The 18,895-nt window shown below is 51.7% G+C and overlaps 1 protein-coding gene across 1 annotated transcript in view; it reads left to right on the forward strand.

Moving 5' to 3' along the window:
• The window catches only part of NBEAL2 (neurobeachin like 2), a 162,587-nt gene that overhangs the window by 61,276 nt on the left and 82,416 nt on the right, over nt 1-18,895 (forward strand). The window contains 2 exon segments of the mRNA XM_067530498.1: nt 2,072-2,160; nt 15,913-16,077. Of these exon segments, the coding sequence (XP_067386599.1) occupies nt 2,072-2,160; nt 15,913-16,077 (254 nt within the window).

The following is an 18,895-nucleotide window of genomic DNA, read 5'->3' on the forward strand; positions in this document are numbered from 1 at the left end:
CACCCACCAGAGCGCCATTCTATTTGTGGCTTTGTGTAAAGCACCAGCTCCTGGAGTCCTGTTATGACACAGCGACCTCCGCTTCCATGAAAAGTTTCTCGCCCTCGCGGTTGCAGTGCAAAGTTCGACAGTACCACCTAAAGGCTCAGAAATCAGCAGGCAAAGCAAAAGAACCCAAAATGTCTTAACTGCATGAGAGGTGAGGTGGGGCAGCTAATCTCTTTTGTTGGACCAACTCCTGTTGGTGAGAGAGACAAGCTTTTGACCTTACTCGGTGTCATAGCTAAATGCAAGACTGAACACATTCGAAAGGTGCAGTCACCTTGAATGTTCCCTCAGAATATGTGCTATCTGTTGAGTCTTGCATTTAGCTGTGACGCTGTTTCCCAGACTTGAGGGAGAGCTCTGTGTCTCTCTCACCAACAGAAGTTGGTCCAAATAAAGAGATTACCTCACCCACCCGTTCGCTCTCTCTTTGGTTCCTGGCATTCACTGGGAGAAAGTCACCGAGGCGAAGGCACAAAGCCTCTCTGACTTCCCTGGATTGTGGTCTCAGCTCTCCCCTTTGGATGGATGGCTGGTCTCCGGCAGGGTTTGTAATACTCAGTTCCCGGCAGCAGAATCTGGCCAGCCATCTGTACTGGCTGTCACTTGGGGGTCTCGCATGGATGTCTAGCAGTGTTTCCCCACCCTCGAGCAGGGAGCATGAGTGGGAACATCCTTTGGGGATTTTAAGATCATATCCGCGTACGTTGGCACCTGAGTTAGGTGCTCTGTTACTGCTTTTGTGTTGAGTTGGAGTGAGTTTAATAAACATTTATACAGTACCGTGCTGTGAATGTACATGGTGCTTTACGGCGCATAGATTATATGTTGTCCTTGCCCCTAAGAGCCTGACATCTGAATCAGATCAGCCCAGGGTGCAGGAGAAGGAGTATAGGACTGAGCCTGCTTCACCCACACGCTGTCTGTGCTGCTAAAACGGCAAGGGTTACAAAAGGGATAGTGCTACCATCTCGTTTGGGGGCTGCTAACGGCAAAAGGCTGTGTTAGAAGTGTGTGTGTGTGTGTGTGTGTGTGTGTGTGTATTGCACAACTTGCACGGCATCTGTTTTGAAATCTATCCTGACAGCCTTCAAACTGTAGGCATGCCGCGCTGCTGAGATGCAGCTCTCTCTGGGGTGGAGGACTGCTACCAACCTCTGTGTGTAACACCACACTGAGGAGGAGAGGGGAAGTTTAGCCAGGGTTACTGGAGCAGAACTCCTCTCTGGGCTGTTCTCTGTAGAGCAAACAGGGCCCGTTAAGGTCAGATCTGTGAGATGCCTGGTAAAGCGCGGGGAGCTCAATGTGCATCTCCAAATGATGCAGGGCTGAGCCAACCTTGCTGAGAGTGGATTCCAAGGCCCTACATCTCCCCCTCTCTTTTGGGGGAGGACATGGGGGGCGCAGCTTCTGATATGCTCCCAGCTGGGAGCTCTAGCACTTACATCGTCGTCTTAATACCCTTGAATAGCTGGCTGTCATTTTCGGGGCTGGGGAGCGTACGGTGTTCTCTCTGTTTCGTAGGGCTTACGGCCACTACATTTCACCCAGATACCCCTTTGTCGAGCATGAAGGCTCCAGTTTAGACCAAAGCATTTCAGTCCTTGGGGACCTGATGGGGTGAGATCTGCCCAAACACATGGGGCGCTGCTCACTGGCTAGAAGGGCAAAGAAATCCCTAGGGTCTCTGCCAATCTAACTGGGGAGGAAATGCCTTCACAGCCCGAAGTCTGGCCAGTCGTTTGGCCCTGATCACGGGACCCTCATCCACATGGAATACATAGACCTTACCATGGATCCTGCAGTGCTACTCACCCTGCGCTGTCTCATTGATTGCTCAAGGTGGGGCAGCTTGACTCTGGAATTGCCGCCGTTTCTAACGTCCCCCCGAAGTTTGAGGGCATTCAGACTAGAAGCTTCTAATTCGGGCCCTTCTTCTCTGCGATCAGCATTGCGTGTGAAGGGGGGCGTTGGTATGGTTATATGTACTCCTGACTTCTCACCACGCCCTTGCTTTGTCTTTTAGAAAGACCTGACCTATCTGCAGCAGTGGCTGGAGGCGTTTGTCATGAACTTTGAAAAGATCATCACGGTGCAGTCTATGGACCCGAGAAGGTGAGTCTCTCTCCCTTCCCCCTCCCTGGACTCCGGGTCTTAGCGTGTGCCCAAGGTGCCTCAGGTGGCCCGTGACCAGGATTCAGCACCAGTTTGCATTGTGGTCACTCTAGTGCAAGCACTCGAAGGTGAGAGGGTCACGGATGGGCAGTTAAAGAACCAGACTAGAATAGAACAGTCTCCCAGGAAGTGGAGCATTCAGTGGATTTTGCTTGTTTATCTGCCTGAGGGGTTTGCCCGAGCAGATAACTATCTAATATTTTTTCTTTAAACCAGCGTGAATTGAGTGCTGGATAAATAGTCAGAACAATAACATCTGTGGAGACTCCTTTGTACACGCACAGATAATGAGATCTAGTGGCTGAGAGGTGAAGGTAGACAAATTCAGCCTAGAGACAAGTCAGGCAGTTCTTAGCAGTGAGGGTAACTGACTGAACAGCTTACACGGTGGTTTCTCCATCACCGGACATCTGGTTCAGCTAGAGACTATTTAAAGAAGATAGGGGCTTGGTGCAGGAAGTGCTGGCTGAAATTCTCTCGCCTGTTACACTGGAGGTCAAATGAGAGGATCATAATGGTCCCTTCCAGCCCTTAATATAAAACAAACAAAACTCTATGAAGAGGAATAGCACAAGCCATGGCAACATGAGATTCCCCCACGCTGCCCTCTCTGATGTGTCCTAGACTAACCACCACCAGGCTGAGAGGAGGGTCCGGTTTCCAGGGCCCATTCAGATTTTAGCTGCTTCCTTGCATCTGCCAGGAACAGGACCAATTCATGCCACTTGGAGTTGTTGTGAAGTGGATGGTCTCCTTCCAGGGCCTACCCGGAGACCCCTATACCTGTTGCTGCTCAGATGAAACCAGACAGCGGTGACATTCAGAAGCTACCTGCTCAGGGCAGGTGCAGGTCCAGCACCTGGCACTATAGCTAGTTATCCAATCCCAAGAGCTATCCCTGTCTCCCCTGACCTGTCTGCAGAGGAGGATGGAGACGGCTTCTCGCCCTCATCTGTCTGAGGGTGCAGGCCTCAGACTTCTCCAGGAGGAAAAGCTTCCTGGATCTTGCTTCGTGGTCCCGGATATTAACGATGTACGTGTGGGGCATAATTGTGCTCGGTGTGTAACCTGTAAGGTCCCTGACTGTCAAGGAGCTTGCAGTAATAACGGATCTAATAACACGGGGCTCGTCTCCTGCTCCGCCACTAGCTGCTACTCCCTGGAAGCCCTAGTGGAAGTCCCAAGGTCTCCTCCCATTGTGTGCCACCATCCATCCCAGGCAGAAGAAGCCTTCTCTCTAGATGGGACATGCAGGTGTGTGAGACTTAATTGCTAAATCTGGAGAAGATCTTTTTGTAGGACATGCATGATTGTATCCTGCAGAGCCCACTATCTACAGGGGATGGTGCCCCTCGCTTGTGGCTTCTGGGCTCTAGAAAACCACCTACAAATGCAGAGTTTCTCCAGAGGCAGCAGCCAGTTACTGAGCTGCTTCTGTGCTGGGTAATGGACCGAATGAGCACAGCTGGCTGAAAGCGCAAGGAATTTGCTCTTACAACAGTTCCCTGGGAAGTCCCTGTTTCTCCGTTGCTCACGTTCCTCAGAAAAGGCAGGGACGTAAATCTTGCGACTGACTTTCCATTGCAGGACTCGTGTCTAAGCCTGATGCCGGCTACTGCTAGCTGTTGAATCTGTTCTTTCCCTTTGGCACCTCCGTGCTCCATTGCTTACAAAGACACTGCTCTGCCAATGCAACTCGGTCCTAACCCACAGCCCCCCTGCTAGTCCAGTCTTGGGGCCCTGTTCTCGCTTTTCCCATGTCTATAGATATGACTAATCACGTAATACTTCCTACGTGATGATCCAGGAGCTCTGCGCTGGGGAAATGGCGCCCAATCTTGATAGCTCACAGCCGAAGGAAAGCCAGGCTCCAAATATTGGTTCTATTTACCACATCCCCTAATTGCTGTAATTGCACTGGGTGCCAGCGTGGCCCTGTCAACGATCAGCTAGTCCACACTTCATGCCGTTTGCGGATGCTCATCAGGCAGAATTACTCACAAGCAGAACACGCCTGTAGTTGTGCACGGTGAAGTGTTTCACAATGCGTTCATTGAACCCTGTAATCTCGTCGGGCTGACTTCGTTGTGTAACGGAAGGCGGGAGTGGATTTCGAGCGGGCCATGCTTTGTAATGGTGAGGAGGCGGCTCTGCTGGTCTCCTGCGTCGTTAAGCAGCCGAGCTCGTTGTTCAGGCCACTAGCACTCCCTGCCCTGGGTTGGGCTTTCCCTGAGCTCTCTCCCCAGCCACCAACTAAACCAGAGTCTTCGATTCAGCTCCTGCTTCTGTTGGCTCAAGGAGAATATTTCTGAGACTGAAGGATCCTGGGGCCTTGGTCTCCTGACTCGTGGAGTGGCGGGTTCCTGGATACCTCGCCTCCTGCATTGGCTGCTCTGGGTGCACTTCTGGCACTTGAGCTGAGGGGAGCATCTGAAGTTCTCACGCTCTCCTGCCTTGGTGCCTCTGGGTGGGTTTTAACATACGTGCTGTAGAAGGTTAAAATCCTGACTCTCCAACTTCCTCATTCCGCTGGCCAGTTGTGGCAGGGACATGAGGTGGGCTGGGACTACCCCGGGCGTTGAGATCCAAAATTGCGCATGAAGGGATCTGGAATAAACCTCTGGCAGGCCGGAGAGCGGTTCTGCCCCTTGGGCCATCTGACAGTAGCATCCCTTAGGATTATGTCCCTCCCCCCGCCCCCCTTGGAAAGAATCTGGCCATCTTTCTAGCAGTAAAACCAATCTCCATGCTCATCGAGGGTTGTCTTTCGGATGAAACTCTTCTCAAGTTCCCACCCCCCCTCGCTCAAATTTTGGCCGATAGCTGAGGCTCAGGGAGTCCTATGCCACCACCCTACAGTATAGAACCTGATCTGGAAAGGGGCCGAGTCCCTATTGAAATCAATAAGTTGAGCGAGGACGAAGCCCCTAATGCACCTGGCTGATTGAGCAATGCTGTTTTTATAAGGCTGAGTCCTTCCTGACGCAATCTGGTGATCAGTTTTGTGCCCTGAAGCATGTGGATTGATACCAGGCTAACTCTTGCCCCAACTAGCGTCAGTGCAGATTCATGCAGGTCACCACAATTGGACTCCCAGGTTCCTGTCTTGGGTGAGAGTCAGTATTTTGGCCTTGGATAGCTGCACTGCAAGCAGTCATTTGTGGAAACTTTTGCTTTCAGGTTTCAGATCGTGCCTGGGCTGCTCCTCCGTCTCCCTCTGCTTGCGGTTAGCACAGGCACAGGGTTGATTTCCACATCCCTTTGTTCCATTGCAGCGAGCGGGTGGAACGTTGCAAGCTGTCCTTGTCTTCCAACCTACAGTGCAATTTCCTGGCGGCTTACCTCCTCTCTTGCGGGGGTGGGGCAGGGGGGCAGAGAGCTGCGCAGTGCATGAGGAGTTGGTGACTGCAAGGAGCTCTCCATTGAGATTAAATTTCCACCTCTTTACACTGGCATGCCTTCCAGTTCCGTTTCCTTGTGCGAACTGCCAGGCAAACCCTGTGTCCAGCTATGGTGGGGAAGAACAGAAGAAAAAACTTTGTCATAAAGTTCAAGGCCAGAAGGCCCCCCCAGATCTAGTCTGATTTCCTGTCTACCACAGGCCACCGGCACCCACCCATTAAACCCAACAACTGAAATTAGACTAAACGCTCTCAGCCCACAGAAGATGAGGCTATGATGTGCCATAAGCAGAGAAGGGCGGGGAGCGAGATGCATCAGTGCCTGAAGCCCCTGCAATGGGAAGGAAATGTTTGAGAGACACCCAGAGAATCCTGGCAAGTGACCTGCACCCACACACTGCAGAGGAAGGTGAAAAAAAACCCCAAGGTGACTGCCAATCTAACCTGGGGGGATCCTTGCTAACCCCACATACGACGATCGGTGAGACTCTGAGCTACAACCATCCAGCTTAGCACCTGAGAAAGAAAATGCTCTGTGCCACTTCAGAGCCCTGGCCCTCCGCATCCAGTATCTCATCTCTAACTGTGACAATCTCTGATGCTTCAGAGGAAGGAGATTTAAAAAAAAACAAAAAAAAACCCCAGAATACAGTGGGGGGAGTCCCTTCCTGACCCCTGCCAGTGGCTGACTGAAACCCTGAAGCATGAGTTTTGCAACATAAGATATAAACCGGAAGTGAGCCCCAGGGCTTAGAGCATACTTAGGGCTGTATATATCTAGGAAACAAGGCCCCTATTTCCTCAGCACCCGAATGCCTTACGCTCTTGAATCAGTTTCACACTAGGAAGGCAGTTCTTCAGAGTTCCAGGCTGCGTCCCAAATCATTGGGCTGTTCAAATACTGCTGGCAGCGTACTTAATCTCAGAGTGGTGTGGCTGGGAAGAATGTGTGTTGCTCTTAATGATCTCCCTCTGAGCTCAGATGCAGAGAAATCCCTTTGCTCTCCGGGACTGGGCTTCACACTTAACCCGTTGGATCCTGAGTCTGTTTTTGGAAAAGGGGTGGGGGGGGGGGAGTTGGAGCTGTGAGTGGCACCTCATTGAGTTCCTAGATTAAGCAGTTTATCGTCCCCTGCCAAGGGAAGCTGCTTCAAGCCTGTGCCTATCTCGGTCTGACGATTGCAGGGGTTTCCGCAATGACACCCCTCATGTCCTATCTTCAGTACGTCTCTGATGAGAGGGACGTACCAGCCATGTTTAGATTTATGCCAGGATAAAAAGAAAAGGCTTCTGGGCAAAGTCTAATTGGAGTTAGTCCTGCTTTGAGCAGGGGGTGGGACTAGATACCTCCTGAGGTCCCTTCCAACCCTCATCTTCTATGATTCTATGAATTCTTATCTGCATGACACATGAAGCCTGTCAAGTCAGTGATGCTCATTCGGAAATCTCCATTGTGATCATGAAAGGTGTTTGTTACTGCCCCGCTGCACAGGCATGCAGCTTGCACTGTACCATCGAGAGCGAGCCAGGGGGCATTGCAGAAGCATGCGTGCCGTCCCAAAGTTTCCCAGGACGCTGTTCATCTGTGTACTTCTCTTCCTGTTCCCTTGCACACGTTGGTTTTTTCCCCCCTCTCCTCCCCCATTTCCCCTCTTGGAGCACAGGCTCTGCTCTGCTCACTGCCGGCCCTGCTCCGGTGCACGGCAGGGCAGACAATTTCACAGCGACAACCCTGAATTCTGTAGCAACGCTGAGTTCTTCAAGCAGGTGCGGCCGTGTGTTCCATGTAGGTGTGTGTGCGCCCCGTGCTCCAGAGCTGGAGAGCTTTGCCTAGCAGTACCCGTAGGGGCCTGCTCATGCCCTCTGGACCTAGCTCCTCCCCTCACTATATAAGGGTGCTACCACCTCAACCTCCCTCCGTTTCATCTCACCACCCACGGCTAGAGTCAGCACTCGGTGTGGGGTTTTCACATCCTGTTTTCACTCTGTTTGCTGAGGTTTTTTGTTTTGTTTTTTCCTCTAGTTAATAGTAGTGCCTTCTAGGGTTAGTTAAGTGTGTTTAGAGCAGTTGGTTCTCACTATGGTTCGAGCATCGTCTGACTTGGTGTGGGGTGGGGAACTCAGGGTTCTCTAGCAGGAAGAGTTTCCTCACAAGGTGCTTGCGTCTCGGTGAAGGACATGTCAAGGAGTCTGCAGAAGAGAAGAGTGAGGGGGGATTTGATAGCAGTCTTTAACTACCTGAAGGGGGGTTCCAGGGAGGATGGACCTAGGCTGTTCTCAGTGGTAGCAGATGACAGAACCAGGAGCAATGGTCTCAAGTTGCAGTGGGGGAGGTCTAGGTTGGACATTAGGAAAAAGTTTTTCCCTAGAAGGGTGGTGAAGCACTGGAATGGGTTACCTAGGGAGGTGGTGGAATCTCCATCCTTAGAAGTTTTTAAGCTGCGGCTTGACAAAGCCCTGGCTGGGATGATTTAATTGGGGTTGGTCCTGCTTTGAGCAGGGGGTTGGACTAGATACCTCCTGAGGTCCCTTCCAACTCTGATTCTAGGAAGGAGCGGTGCTAGTCACGCCAAAAGAGGAGCCTTGGGTGGCCAGAGACCTATGGCTGCAGCAGGCCTCAAGGCCTACTTCAGCATCAAGGCCCTCGTCTGAGTAGCAGTCGCCGTCAGAACTGGCAAGTGATGTCACTCTGGGTGTGGACCCTGCTATTTCCCTAAGAGGAAGAGGAGTTTTTCTTCCTCCTCTAATGTGGTGAGGAAGAGGTCCCATAAGTCTAATAGGGACCGCTCCAAGGCTCATGGAGACTTTTCCTCATCTATGAGGAGTGCTAACTGGCGCCATACTTCTTCCGGCACATGGGATGGAGCAGGTCTGCCCAGCCGCTCCCCAGTCACGCCCGGATCAGCGAGAGCCTATGCCGTCGACTCTGGTTCCAGCCCCATGGCGTCTGTTGAGTCCAGTGCTGATGACGCTGGCACCAAGACTGACGCCTGACATGCCATTGTCATAAAGACAGACTTCAGACCTGCTTTGCTTCTCAGTCTGACTCTCCACTCGTTGAGGAGTTTTCCAGTGTCATAGCTTCTACCACTTGGTCCTCCCTTGTGCCCTTGACATCTTCTGGCCATGTCGCAGAGTTGCTGGGTTCATTGGTGCCACAGCTCACACCACCCATTGTGGACTTGAGGTTGGGCCCATTGACTGATGTCCTAGCAGCAGTTCCTGTCGTCCAGATCGGGGCTGTCCTTGGCCTCTGTGCCAGCACCTCCATGCCAGCTGGGAGTGTCTCTTGCTCGGTGCCGATTCCTTCTTCCTCTTCGGCACTGGCGCCGCCGCCGCCTCCTCCTCCTCCTCCATCGATGCCTGAGGACTTTAAGGTACATCAGGACCTCCATAGGTGTAGGGCCGCTATCTTTGGCACCCAGGCTGAATTTCTACAAGATAACATGCGTAAGCAGCATCCAACCATCCGCTCCAATGAGTAGTCCTCCCAATAGACCAGGCTGTCTTGTAGCCTACCGAGGACCCCTGGAATACTCCAGCTTCGCGCTTCCCACAGCGAAGCGTTTGGAGAAATGGTACTTTGTCCCCCTGCAGGATTTGGGGGGGTTTCTACTCCCATCTGGCCCCTAACTCTTGTAACTGCAGCAAATAACAGGCCACAACAGGGAAGGTATAAATCTACACTTAGTTATAGAGTCCAAAGGGATGGACTTCGTGGGGAGAAATATTTATGCCTCCTCTTCCCTGCAGAGGGTCGTCGCAAACCAGCCGGTGTTGCTCTCTAAATACAACTTGGTTAACTGGGAAGCCGTGTGTAAGTGTGCAGGCATGTTGCCAGAAGCCTCCAGGGAAGAGTTGAAGGCATTCATTGCAGAAGGCTGTATGGTAGCCAAGATTTCATTATAGTCAGCCCTGGATGTGGCGGATGCCTCGGCCAGAATTATGGCACCAGCTGTGACCATGAGCAGGGCCTCATGGTTGCAGAATTGGAGCACTACGCCCGATGTGCAGCAGCGTGTTGAGAACTGACCGTTTTGATGGCTGGGTTTTGTTTTCAGAAAAGACTAACACCCTGCACTTTTAGCTACTTTGCATTCAGTTTATATTCCTGTTAACAAAGATGCCACTATAGTAGTCAGCAGTACTGCTTGTCTAACATGCTCTTAAAAATCTCCAACGATGGAGATTCTCCAGCCTCCCTCGGCAATTTATTCCAGTGCTTAACTATCCGGACAGAAAGCTTTTCCTAATGTCCAAGCTAAACTGCCCTTGCTGCAGTTTAAGCCCATTGTTTCGTGTTCTATCCTCAGAGCTTAAGGAGAACAATTTTTCTTCCTCCTCTTTGTAACAACCTTTTATGTCCTTGAAAACAGTTATCATGTCCCCTCTCAGTCTTCTCTTCTCCAGACTAAACAAACCCAGTTTTCTCAATCTTCCCTCCTAGGTCATGTTTTCTAGACCTTACTTGTTTTCGTTGCTCTTCTCTGGACTTTCTCCATTTTGGCCACATCTTTCCTGAAATGTGGCACCCAGAACTGGACACACTACTCCTGCTGAGGCTTAATCAGCGCCGAGTACAGTGGAAGAATTACTTCTCATGTCTTGCTTACGACGACACCTGCTAAGCCATCCCAGAATGACCTTTGCTTTGTTTCTTCAGGAAGTCCTTTTTTCCTCTGACACCTGGGCCGTCTCAGGAAGTGATAGATCCCAGAGGCCAAGGTCCTCTGGTTCTGGATTTAGTCAGCCAGCTTGTCTTTCCGGCATCCTGCAAGCACCCATTTTGACTTGTGTCCAGGGCAGCCATCCAGTGGTAACCCTTCCATCTCCATCCCCATCCCCCCTGTTCAGGGACAGACTGGCTTGTTTTTTACAGCATTTGGGACTCAGTTACTACAGACAGCTGGGTCCTAAGCACAGTCAGATCCAGTTCTGCCAGACAGTTCCTCTCCATCCTTCCTCCTCGGCTCCCTACTCTATCTGGGATCTCTTCAGGGACCGCTCTCACAAGGCATTGCTCCCCAAGCAAGTTGAGCCTCTAACGGCTGAGGGGGTCTGTAGAGGAAGTTCCTCTGCGGCACCGGGGACAGGGATTTCCTGGCTCCCCAGCCTGAAAGAGGGATGAGACCTGTCATAGAAGAATAGGATTGGAAGGGACCTCAGGAGGTCATCTAGTCCAACCCTCTAGCCTCGACCTCTGCACCCTCAACAAATCCATCAATCTGAGATTCCAGATGGTCACCCTAGCAACGATCCTCTCCACATTAAATCATGACTGTCTTTCTGCTCTTTACCTTCAGGATGCGTATTTCCATGGAGCAATTCTCCCAAACCACAGGAGGTTTCTCTGGTTTGTTGTGGTGGACCAGCGTGATCTTGTACAATGTGCTCCCTTTTGATCGGTCTTCCACTGCCTGGGTTTTTACCAAGTGCATGACTGTCGTGACAGCATACCTCAGGAAGAGGGCAAGTCATATCTTGAGCCTCAGTAACCAGTCCAGAGAAGTCTTCTCATGTTCAGTTCACGCTAAGCTTACTCGACCGTCTAGGTCTCATCCTAAATCCTGGGATCCTAAACATCAGAAAGCTTGAATAATAAGAGTGTAGCAGTAGGAAAATACTACTGACCACCCGACAAGCATGATAACGATGATTGTGCAATGCACGGGAGACTACGAAGGTTACAAAAACCAATGCCAATGAAATCTGCCATTATTACCTATCCCCATATTGACTGGGAGCATGTCACTTCAGGACAGGATGCAGAGATAAAGTTTCTTGACACCTTTAAATGACTGCTTCTTGGAGCAGCTAGTCCTGGAACCCACAGGGGGAGAGGCAATTCTTGATTTAGACCTAAGTGATGCACATGATCTGGTACAAGAGGCGAATATAGCTGAACTGCTCGGTAATAGCGACCATAATGTAATTAAATTTAACAACTTTGTGCGGGGGGGGAGGGGAGAGGAATACCAAAGAAACCCGCCACAGTAGCATTTAACTTCAAAAAGGGGAACTATACGAAAATGAGAGGCTAGTTAAATGGAAATTAGAAGGAACAGTCACAAGAGTGAAATGCCTACAAACTGCATAGACACTTATTTAAAAATACCATAATAGGGGCTCAAACTATACATACACCTTATGGATCTATGCTGGGATCAGTGCTGTTGAACATGTTCATAAATGGTCTGGAAAAAGGAATAAACAGTGAGATGGGAAAGCTTGCAGATGATACAAAATTACTCAAGATAGTTAAATCCAAAACAGGCTGCGAAAAGTTACAAAGGGATCTTACAAACCTGGATAACTGCACAAGCAAATGGCAGAAGCAATTCTGTGTTGATAAATGCACATTGGAAAACAAATCCCAACTATACATACAAAATGATGGGAGTTAAAATTAGCTGTTACCACTCTAGAAGAGATCTTGGAGTCACTGTGATTAGTTTTCTGAACACATCCACTCAATGTGCAGCAGCAGTCAAAAAAGCTAACAATGTTAGGAACCCTTAGGAAAGGGATAGATAATAAGACAGAAAATATCATAATGCAACCATGGTATGCCCACACCTTGAATATTGCTTGCCGTTCTGGTTACCCCATCTCAAGAAAAGAGATACTAGAATTGGAAAAGGTACAGAGAACGGCATAAAAAATTATTAAGGGTATGGAACAGCTTTCATATGAGGAGAGATTAAAGACTGGGACTGTTTTAGTTGGAAAAGAGACAACTAATGGGGGATAGGATAGAGGTCTATAAAACCATGAATGGTGTGAAGAAAGTGAATAGGGAAGTGTTTTCTACTCCTTCACATAACACGAGAACAGGGATCACCCAATGAAATTAATAGTTCAGTTTAAAACTAAGACAGTACTTCACACAACACACAGTCAACCTTTGGAACTCATTGCCAGGGGATGTTGGAAAGGCCAAAAAATATAACTGGGTTCAAAAAAGAATTAGATAAGATCATGGAGGATTGGTCTATCAATGGCTGATAGGCAAGATGGTCCGACTGTCCCTAAGTCTCCAAGTGCCAGAAGCTGGGACTGGATGAGAGGGGATGATCACACAATAAATGGCTCTGTTCTATTAATTCCCTCAGAAGAATCTGACACTGATCACGGTTGGAAGACAGGATACTGGGCTAGAAGGACCACTAATCTGAGCCAGTATGGCCATTCCTGTGTTCTTAAAATCAACATTGGTCCCAACTCAAAGAATCGAGTTCATTGGGGCCTTGCTAGACTTTCAAGAGCATTTCTGCCAACTGACTCATTCAAGGTAATTTGCCACCTATGTCTGGAGCTGCAGTCTCACCCCTCAACCACAGCCCGGGGACTCCGGAGGCTGCTAGGCCATATTGCTGCATCCATACAAGTGACCCAACTTGATAGATTGTGCCTTCGTCCTCTACAAACGTGGCTGAAGTCGGTCTGTCATCCCAACAGTCATCCCTTGTACAGTGTGGTCTGACTCCTTCCATTGACCCTGGACATTTTACGATGGGGGGACAGTTCAAGGCAATGTGTGCCAAGGCGTTCCCTTTGCTCGGTTCCCACCGATCAGGTCTGTATTCACTAATGCCTCCTTGATAGATTAGGGAGCACATCTGGGCTTGTTGAAAGTTCAAGGCTTGTGGAATATCTGTGCTCTAGAGGTTTGGGCCAGCAACAGGGGCTGTCAGGCCCTTCGAGATCACATCAGGGACTCAGTGGTTCCATACTTACCGACCATACTGCCATGATGTGTTTGGGGAACTGACAGGGAGGAGCACACTCCCAACATGCTATGTGAGGAGGTGATCAGGCCCTGGCAGTCTTGCATCAGGGAAGACATTACGCCTGTGGCCCACCACTTACCAGGGATGCAGAATCACCTGGCAGATCACCTCAATTTCCCCCTGAATCACGAGTGGTCCCTGAAGCCCAGGGTCCTGTGGTCTGTCTTTGCAGTTGGCTTACCCTGATGATTGGCCTGTTCTCCACAAAACACAAGAAGAAATGCCAGCTGCACTGCTCTCAAGGGGGTCGCAGTCCAGGCTCGCTGACTGAGGCTTTTCACCTAAGCTGGGCGTGGGCACCCCTGTATGCTCTTCCTCTATTTCCATCATCCCCCAGGGTCATTCTCAAGCTGAAATTGGACTGTGCCAAGCTCGTTTTCATTGCTCCAACCTGGCCGAGATGCTGTTGGTTCCTGCGCTCTTTTCCATGCAGCTCAGCGCTCCAGTCTATGCTCCTCCTACTCCTGGCTTCTACATCTAGCACCCTGAGCCCTGCTGCCTGGCCCCATGGAACGGTGCTGGAACTGTTCATTGTAATGCCCCGATTCCCCCTCTTGGGGGGAAGCTGCAGAGAGGGAGATGGTTGCAGGCGGGAGATAAAATAAAACGTGGCTGCAGCAAGATGGCAAATTCTGTCTTCCTGCTGGGCTGAGGGAGAAATGCCAAACTTCCTGGCACTGCAGAATCACAGGTGTCCACGGAGCCCTGACGAAGATGAATGGGGCCAGTTCACACCTGTCCGAGCTCTTGGTTCAGACTCTCTGCAGATTCAGGCAGGCAGTACCCAATCACTTCACAAGGGGGGTGTCACATTTTCTAGGTTATTTCCTAGCTATGAAGGCCAGAAGCGTAATTTTAAAGCGCAACAGAGCCTGGGGCAAAAATCTCCCGCAAGGAGGCCAATTCCAGAGACAAGGCGCACGCTGTGCCTTGCATCGGGAGGATGGATTTACCCCACTGAGCAGGACCCTGGTTGCTGGAGTTAAGCCGGAAGTCTGTAATTGAGCCAGTGTGCCTCCGGGGTTGCTACGCTCAAAGCCGTTGCAGTCCTTTTGTGACTGCCCAGCAGTGCCGCCGTGTGACGAGGGGCGCGCTCCGGCACGCACCAGTAACCTTGGCAGGACTGCTGGCGTGCGTGGTGGTGGGGAGGATGAACGGTGGCGGTAGCACAACGGCCCAGGCCGGCTGGCCAGAGTGGGGGGCTCCACCGGATGGTTCCTCCGTCGGCGTGGTCCTCGTATGGATCGTTGCCGTGGCGGAAGGGCTGCTGCTCGCATCACGGAAGGATCCTGTACGTGTCTCCTCCCTCCCTCCCTTGCGAACCCGTGAAGGGAGGCGCTGGCATCCAAAGAGCCCCCGGGACGGCTGAGTCTGGCTGCCCCTTCGGCCCTGGCCAGGATGTTTGCGATCCCCTGGGCTCTGCCGCTGCGGGCCGTGGACGGGGAAGATCTCTGCAGCAGGCCAGCTTGGGCCCAGGGAGAGCTGGATGCGTTGCCACGGTTACGTTGTGTGGGCTCTGTGCTGTGGGGGAGATAGGGCAGAGAGGCATGCACAGCCCCACGGCAGTGAGGGGTCACTGGAGGCCAGCGCAGTCCAGGGAAGCTAATTGAAAGGCTTCCATTGATTTCACTAGGCTTTGGATTGGGCCTAGGCCTGTGGAGGCTGGCACTGGGCATGCCCCTTGTAGGCCGAGTGACTTGCTGACAGACTTACTGCCTCTGTCCTGCTGGCGCCCCCCCTTGGCACCCCACTGAGCCACCCCTAGGAGCTTAGCATTGTCTAGAGCCCTGCCTCGCACATTGTACATGTAGCCAGCCAAACCCTGCAGCCTGCGTGGGTGCCATGGGGCGGGACTGACTCCCTGCACCCTCTCCCTGCTCTAGGCCTCCCTTGCACCCAGACCAGGTGCCGTCTCCTGAGGGCACCCACGTCCCTGCACCGATAGGTCACTCTCAGTGCGGCCTGGCTCGCTGCCTTTGCATTCCGGATTCAGCATCGCTCTCGACTCCGCCTCCCTGCTTCCACACGTCCTCAGCCGTCCGTCTCGCCCTCCTTCCCCTTCTCAATGTTGCTACAGCGGTGGCTCGGGATTATTCTCCCACTTTATAGATAGGTGTGGGGAAGGATCGGGGAGGAGGAGAATGAAGGACAGAAATGACTCCCCAAGAGTCTATGAAACTTGCAATCCAGCACTGATGATTTATTTTCCAGTTCTCTTTATTAGTGGGAGCTGTTGGAGGGGGGTCACATTTTCAAGCTTTTTCTCTGCCAACACGAGGGCTAGAAACTATACTTTTTAAAGCGAACAGTCGCCTGCAATCCCATGACTCAGAGAGCTGGGGCTTTAAGAAAAACACCAAATGGTGTGAGACTCGCACTAAAATCACAAGCGGTGACAACACGTTGGCTGCATCACCCTCCCCCAGAATGCCTTTGCTGGGTGTGCGCGGGAGGCTGGGGGATGCTAGCTCTTATACAAACAAATTGTTCTCTTCCCCCAGGCCAGAAGATTTAGTCTCCGAGATCCCGCTGCTCCCACGCGACGTCCTGCACGTGCTGAGCCAACAGCTGGCGCACTGCGTTGCCCAGATTTCCCGTGAGGAAGCGGCCGAGGCGGGCCTTGGCCAGGCGCTCCTCCACGTCAAGTTCTTCATCATCATCTGCAGGTAGGCTGGAGAGTTGAATCTTTGCTTTGTTGGGAGTCTTTTTGTAATAATTTAATGCCTTCCAGCTGACTGCCTCAGAGGGCTGGATTCTGCTTCCCAAGCCCTCCAGAGGCAAGAATGCAGGGCTGGGCCTCGGGATTTTTTACGTACCTGCCCCACCAACCTGTGCAGTAAGTGGTTATCCTGGTTTTTTGACATCTGATGCATAGAGAAGCCGTCGGTGCAGGGGTCAGACTGCGAAGCAGTGGTAGAGCTGGGAACAGAACCCAGAGCTCCTGGCATCCAGGGCTGTGTTTTGGCCACAAAACCAACCTCCCGTTTGGTTATCAGTAGCGGGGAAAATGAAATGGAGTACAGGTCAGCCTGGCCCCTGCCTTAGTGATGCTGAGGACCCAGTGAGGGTTCCTGATCTCAGCTCACCAGCAGGGAAAACTGCCCACAGGACCGTGATGAGTCGGAGCATGGCGTAGGGTAGGACTGGCAGGGAACGGGGTCGCACGGTGAGTATGTGCAAACGGTCAGTGCCAAGGCCAGAGAGGCGGAGGAGGAGCTGGGAGGCTGAGCTGAGGGCACGTGGCGTTTTCAGCAGGGATGGGGAATAGGAGAGGTGGCGGTGGCAGAGAAGAAGGTGCTCTCGCTAATCTCAACACCGCCAGGGCTGGAGGGGAAGCCAGCGCTAGGTGAACAGAAGCAGAGAAACGTAGTCTGATGATGAAATAAACACGTTCTCTGTCTTCCACACAAACCTGGCGCGCTCTGCTTCTTGACCCTCCCTCCCCACCCGGCCAGGCCTTGTGGGGGCCCAATGTGGCAGAGCTCCCTCCCGCAGCGATGATCTGAGAGTCCCCTGTATCCAAGACAGCAGCTGGCTGTAGTTTCTTGGTTCTGTTTCCATGGAAACCCATCCGCCATCCCTTTCAACATCCGCATTTTAAGCTCATAAAAGAGAATCTCCCATCCCTGCTGCCCCTGCCCTCCCCGCCCTCAAAGCAGACGCATCTCTGTTGCGGCTGCCTGCAGACACGTTCGAAGTCACCCTCCTTTCCTTAGGATTTCAGCGTCGTGTCCCGGCTCGTGGCTATAAAATACCCATCGAGGCGTCCCGCCGCCCTCAGCTGATCATTCCATCATGAACAGGACTTTACCCAGAGACTGACGTGAGACAGTAGCCACCCGAGTCTTGCTCCTCTTCTCCATGTCCTCCCCCCACAAACCAGAGCGCCCACCACGAACTGCCTGTGTTTCCATTGCTCTCTGTCCTTGGGAGATTAGATAATTCAGGCCGATGGAACCTAGCTACAGAAGGGCTTGGAAGCAAGAGAGCCTTGGAGTTCAGTGCTGAGTTTTCCCCAGCGTTGTGGTTTTAGGGTAGGGGCGGGAGGGTTGTACTTTGGCTCATCTCAATCTGAACCCAGGCTCCACATAGATGAGACCAGGTTCCTGCCTGTGGTTGGTAGCCCACAGTACTGGCCTCCCCTTCTCCTTTCAGAGCACATGCTGGTAGTTTTAGTCTGTTGCTAATTTTGTGGTGAGACCATCTTCAACGGTTACCAGCTTTGACAACATCAGGATGGGTGAAGCTTTTAGCTCATCTTCCCGCTAGGTTGGCAGCAGAACTGAGAGTAGAACCCAGGTCTCCTGGCTCCCAGTTCCCTATTCTAGCCGCCAGATCAGCTTTCGGTAGCTAAAAACGACACTGCATTTCTCATTTCTCCCCATCCAATGTGCTGGTGCCATGCTGGCTTTGTAGGAGATGTCGGCGGTGGGGGTCTTGGGTTTAGGAGATGCTGAATGGCTCTGAACATTACGGATCAGATTATCTACGAGTCACCTCCCAAAGCAGTGCCCTTTCACTTCATGTTCACTTCCCTGTCTCTGGAAATGGAAGCAGCAGTGCAAGGGGCTAGTCATCCCGAGTTCCATCCCAGCTGAGAAGCTGGGTACATATTCGGGGCATCTAGCCCCTCGCCCCACCTCTGCTACGCAGCCATTTTTGGCACGCAAGTCCGATCAGAGCTAACTGGGGTATGGCTCTGCGACCTGGAATCCATTCATCCAGTTCAAAGTGCAAACGTGTCCTAAAATACAGCATGTTCTAGGTTTCCCCCCCCCCCCCCCCCAATCGCACCTTGCAGATATTTCTACTCCCTAGTAAATTTAAACGATTGACAGATTAAAAAATCAGCTCTTCCATGGCCTTACAAATCTCATTCTTCCACAGCCCAGTACGACCCTCCATTAGAAAATGTTCTGTGCTAATGAATTGCTCCTCTGTTTGCTCCTACCTGTACCCCTTGGCCTGCCCTAAATGAATAGCAATACCCGCATTACTGTTATGTATTATGGCAGCTTGTAGAAACCCCAGTCGAGATCACGGTCCCATTGTGATAGGTGCCGTGTATGAATCTACTAAGAGACCACTCCCGCCCTGAAGAGCTTACAGTATAAATGGAACAGACAAGGGGGTGGGAGAAAGGAAGCAGGATCCCCATTTTACAGATGGGGAAACTGAGGCACAGAGGTTTAGTGACATGCCCAAGGTCCGCCCAGGGAGTCTGATGTCCCGAGTGTTATGCCTGGGGCATGTGCAATGAGGTGTAGTGGGTGGAGCTGGAGTCTGGGCCCTGGGACCAGAGCCGAGGGTCAGAAGCCAGGGACCAGAAGCGAGGGGAAAGGAACAGGATCTGTCGTAGCAGCCAGCTGGGGATCCCCCTAGGTGCGCACACGCTTTCTTGGTGTCCTCTCCAGGAACCGATCAGGCCCTGTGTGGGCAGCATATCGGCAGTGTGGCTGTGTCCATCACCCAGGCACCAGCAGA

Source organism: Emydura macquarii, unplaced genomic scaffold (genome assembly GCF_026122565.2).
Source record: "Emydura macquarii macquarii isolate MOO-44397 ecotype Brisbane River unplaced genomic scaffold, CSIRO-AGI_Emac_v2 contig_3080, whole genome shotgun sequence".
NCBI lineage: Eukaryota > Metazoa > Chordata > Testudines > Chelidae > Emydura > Emydura macquarii.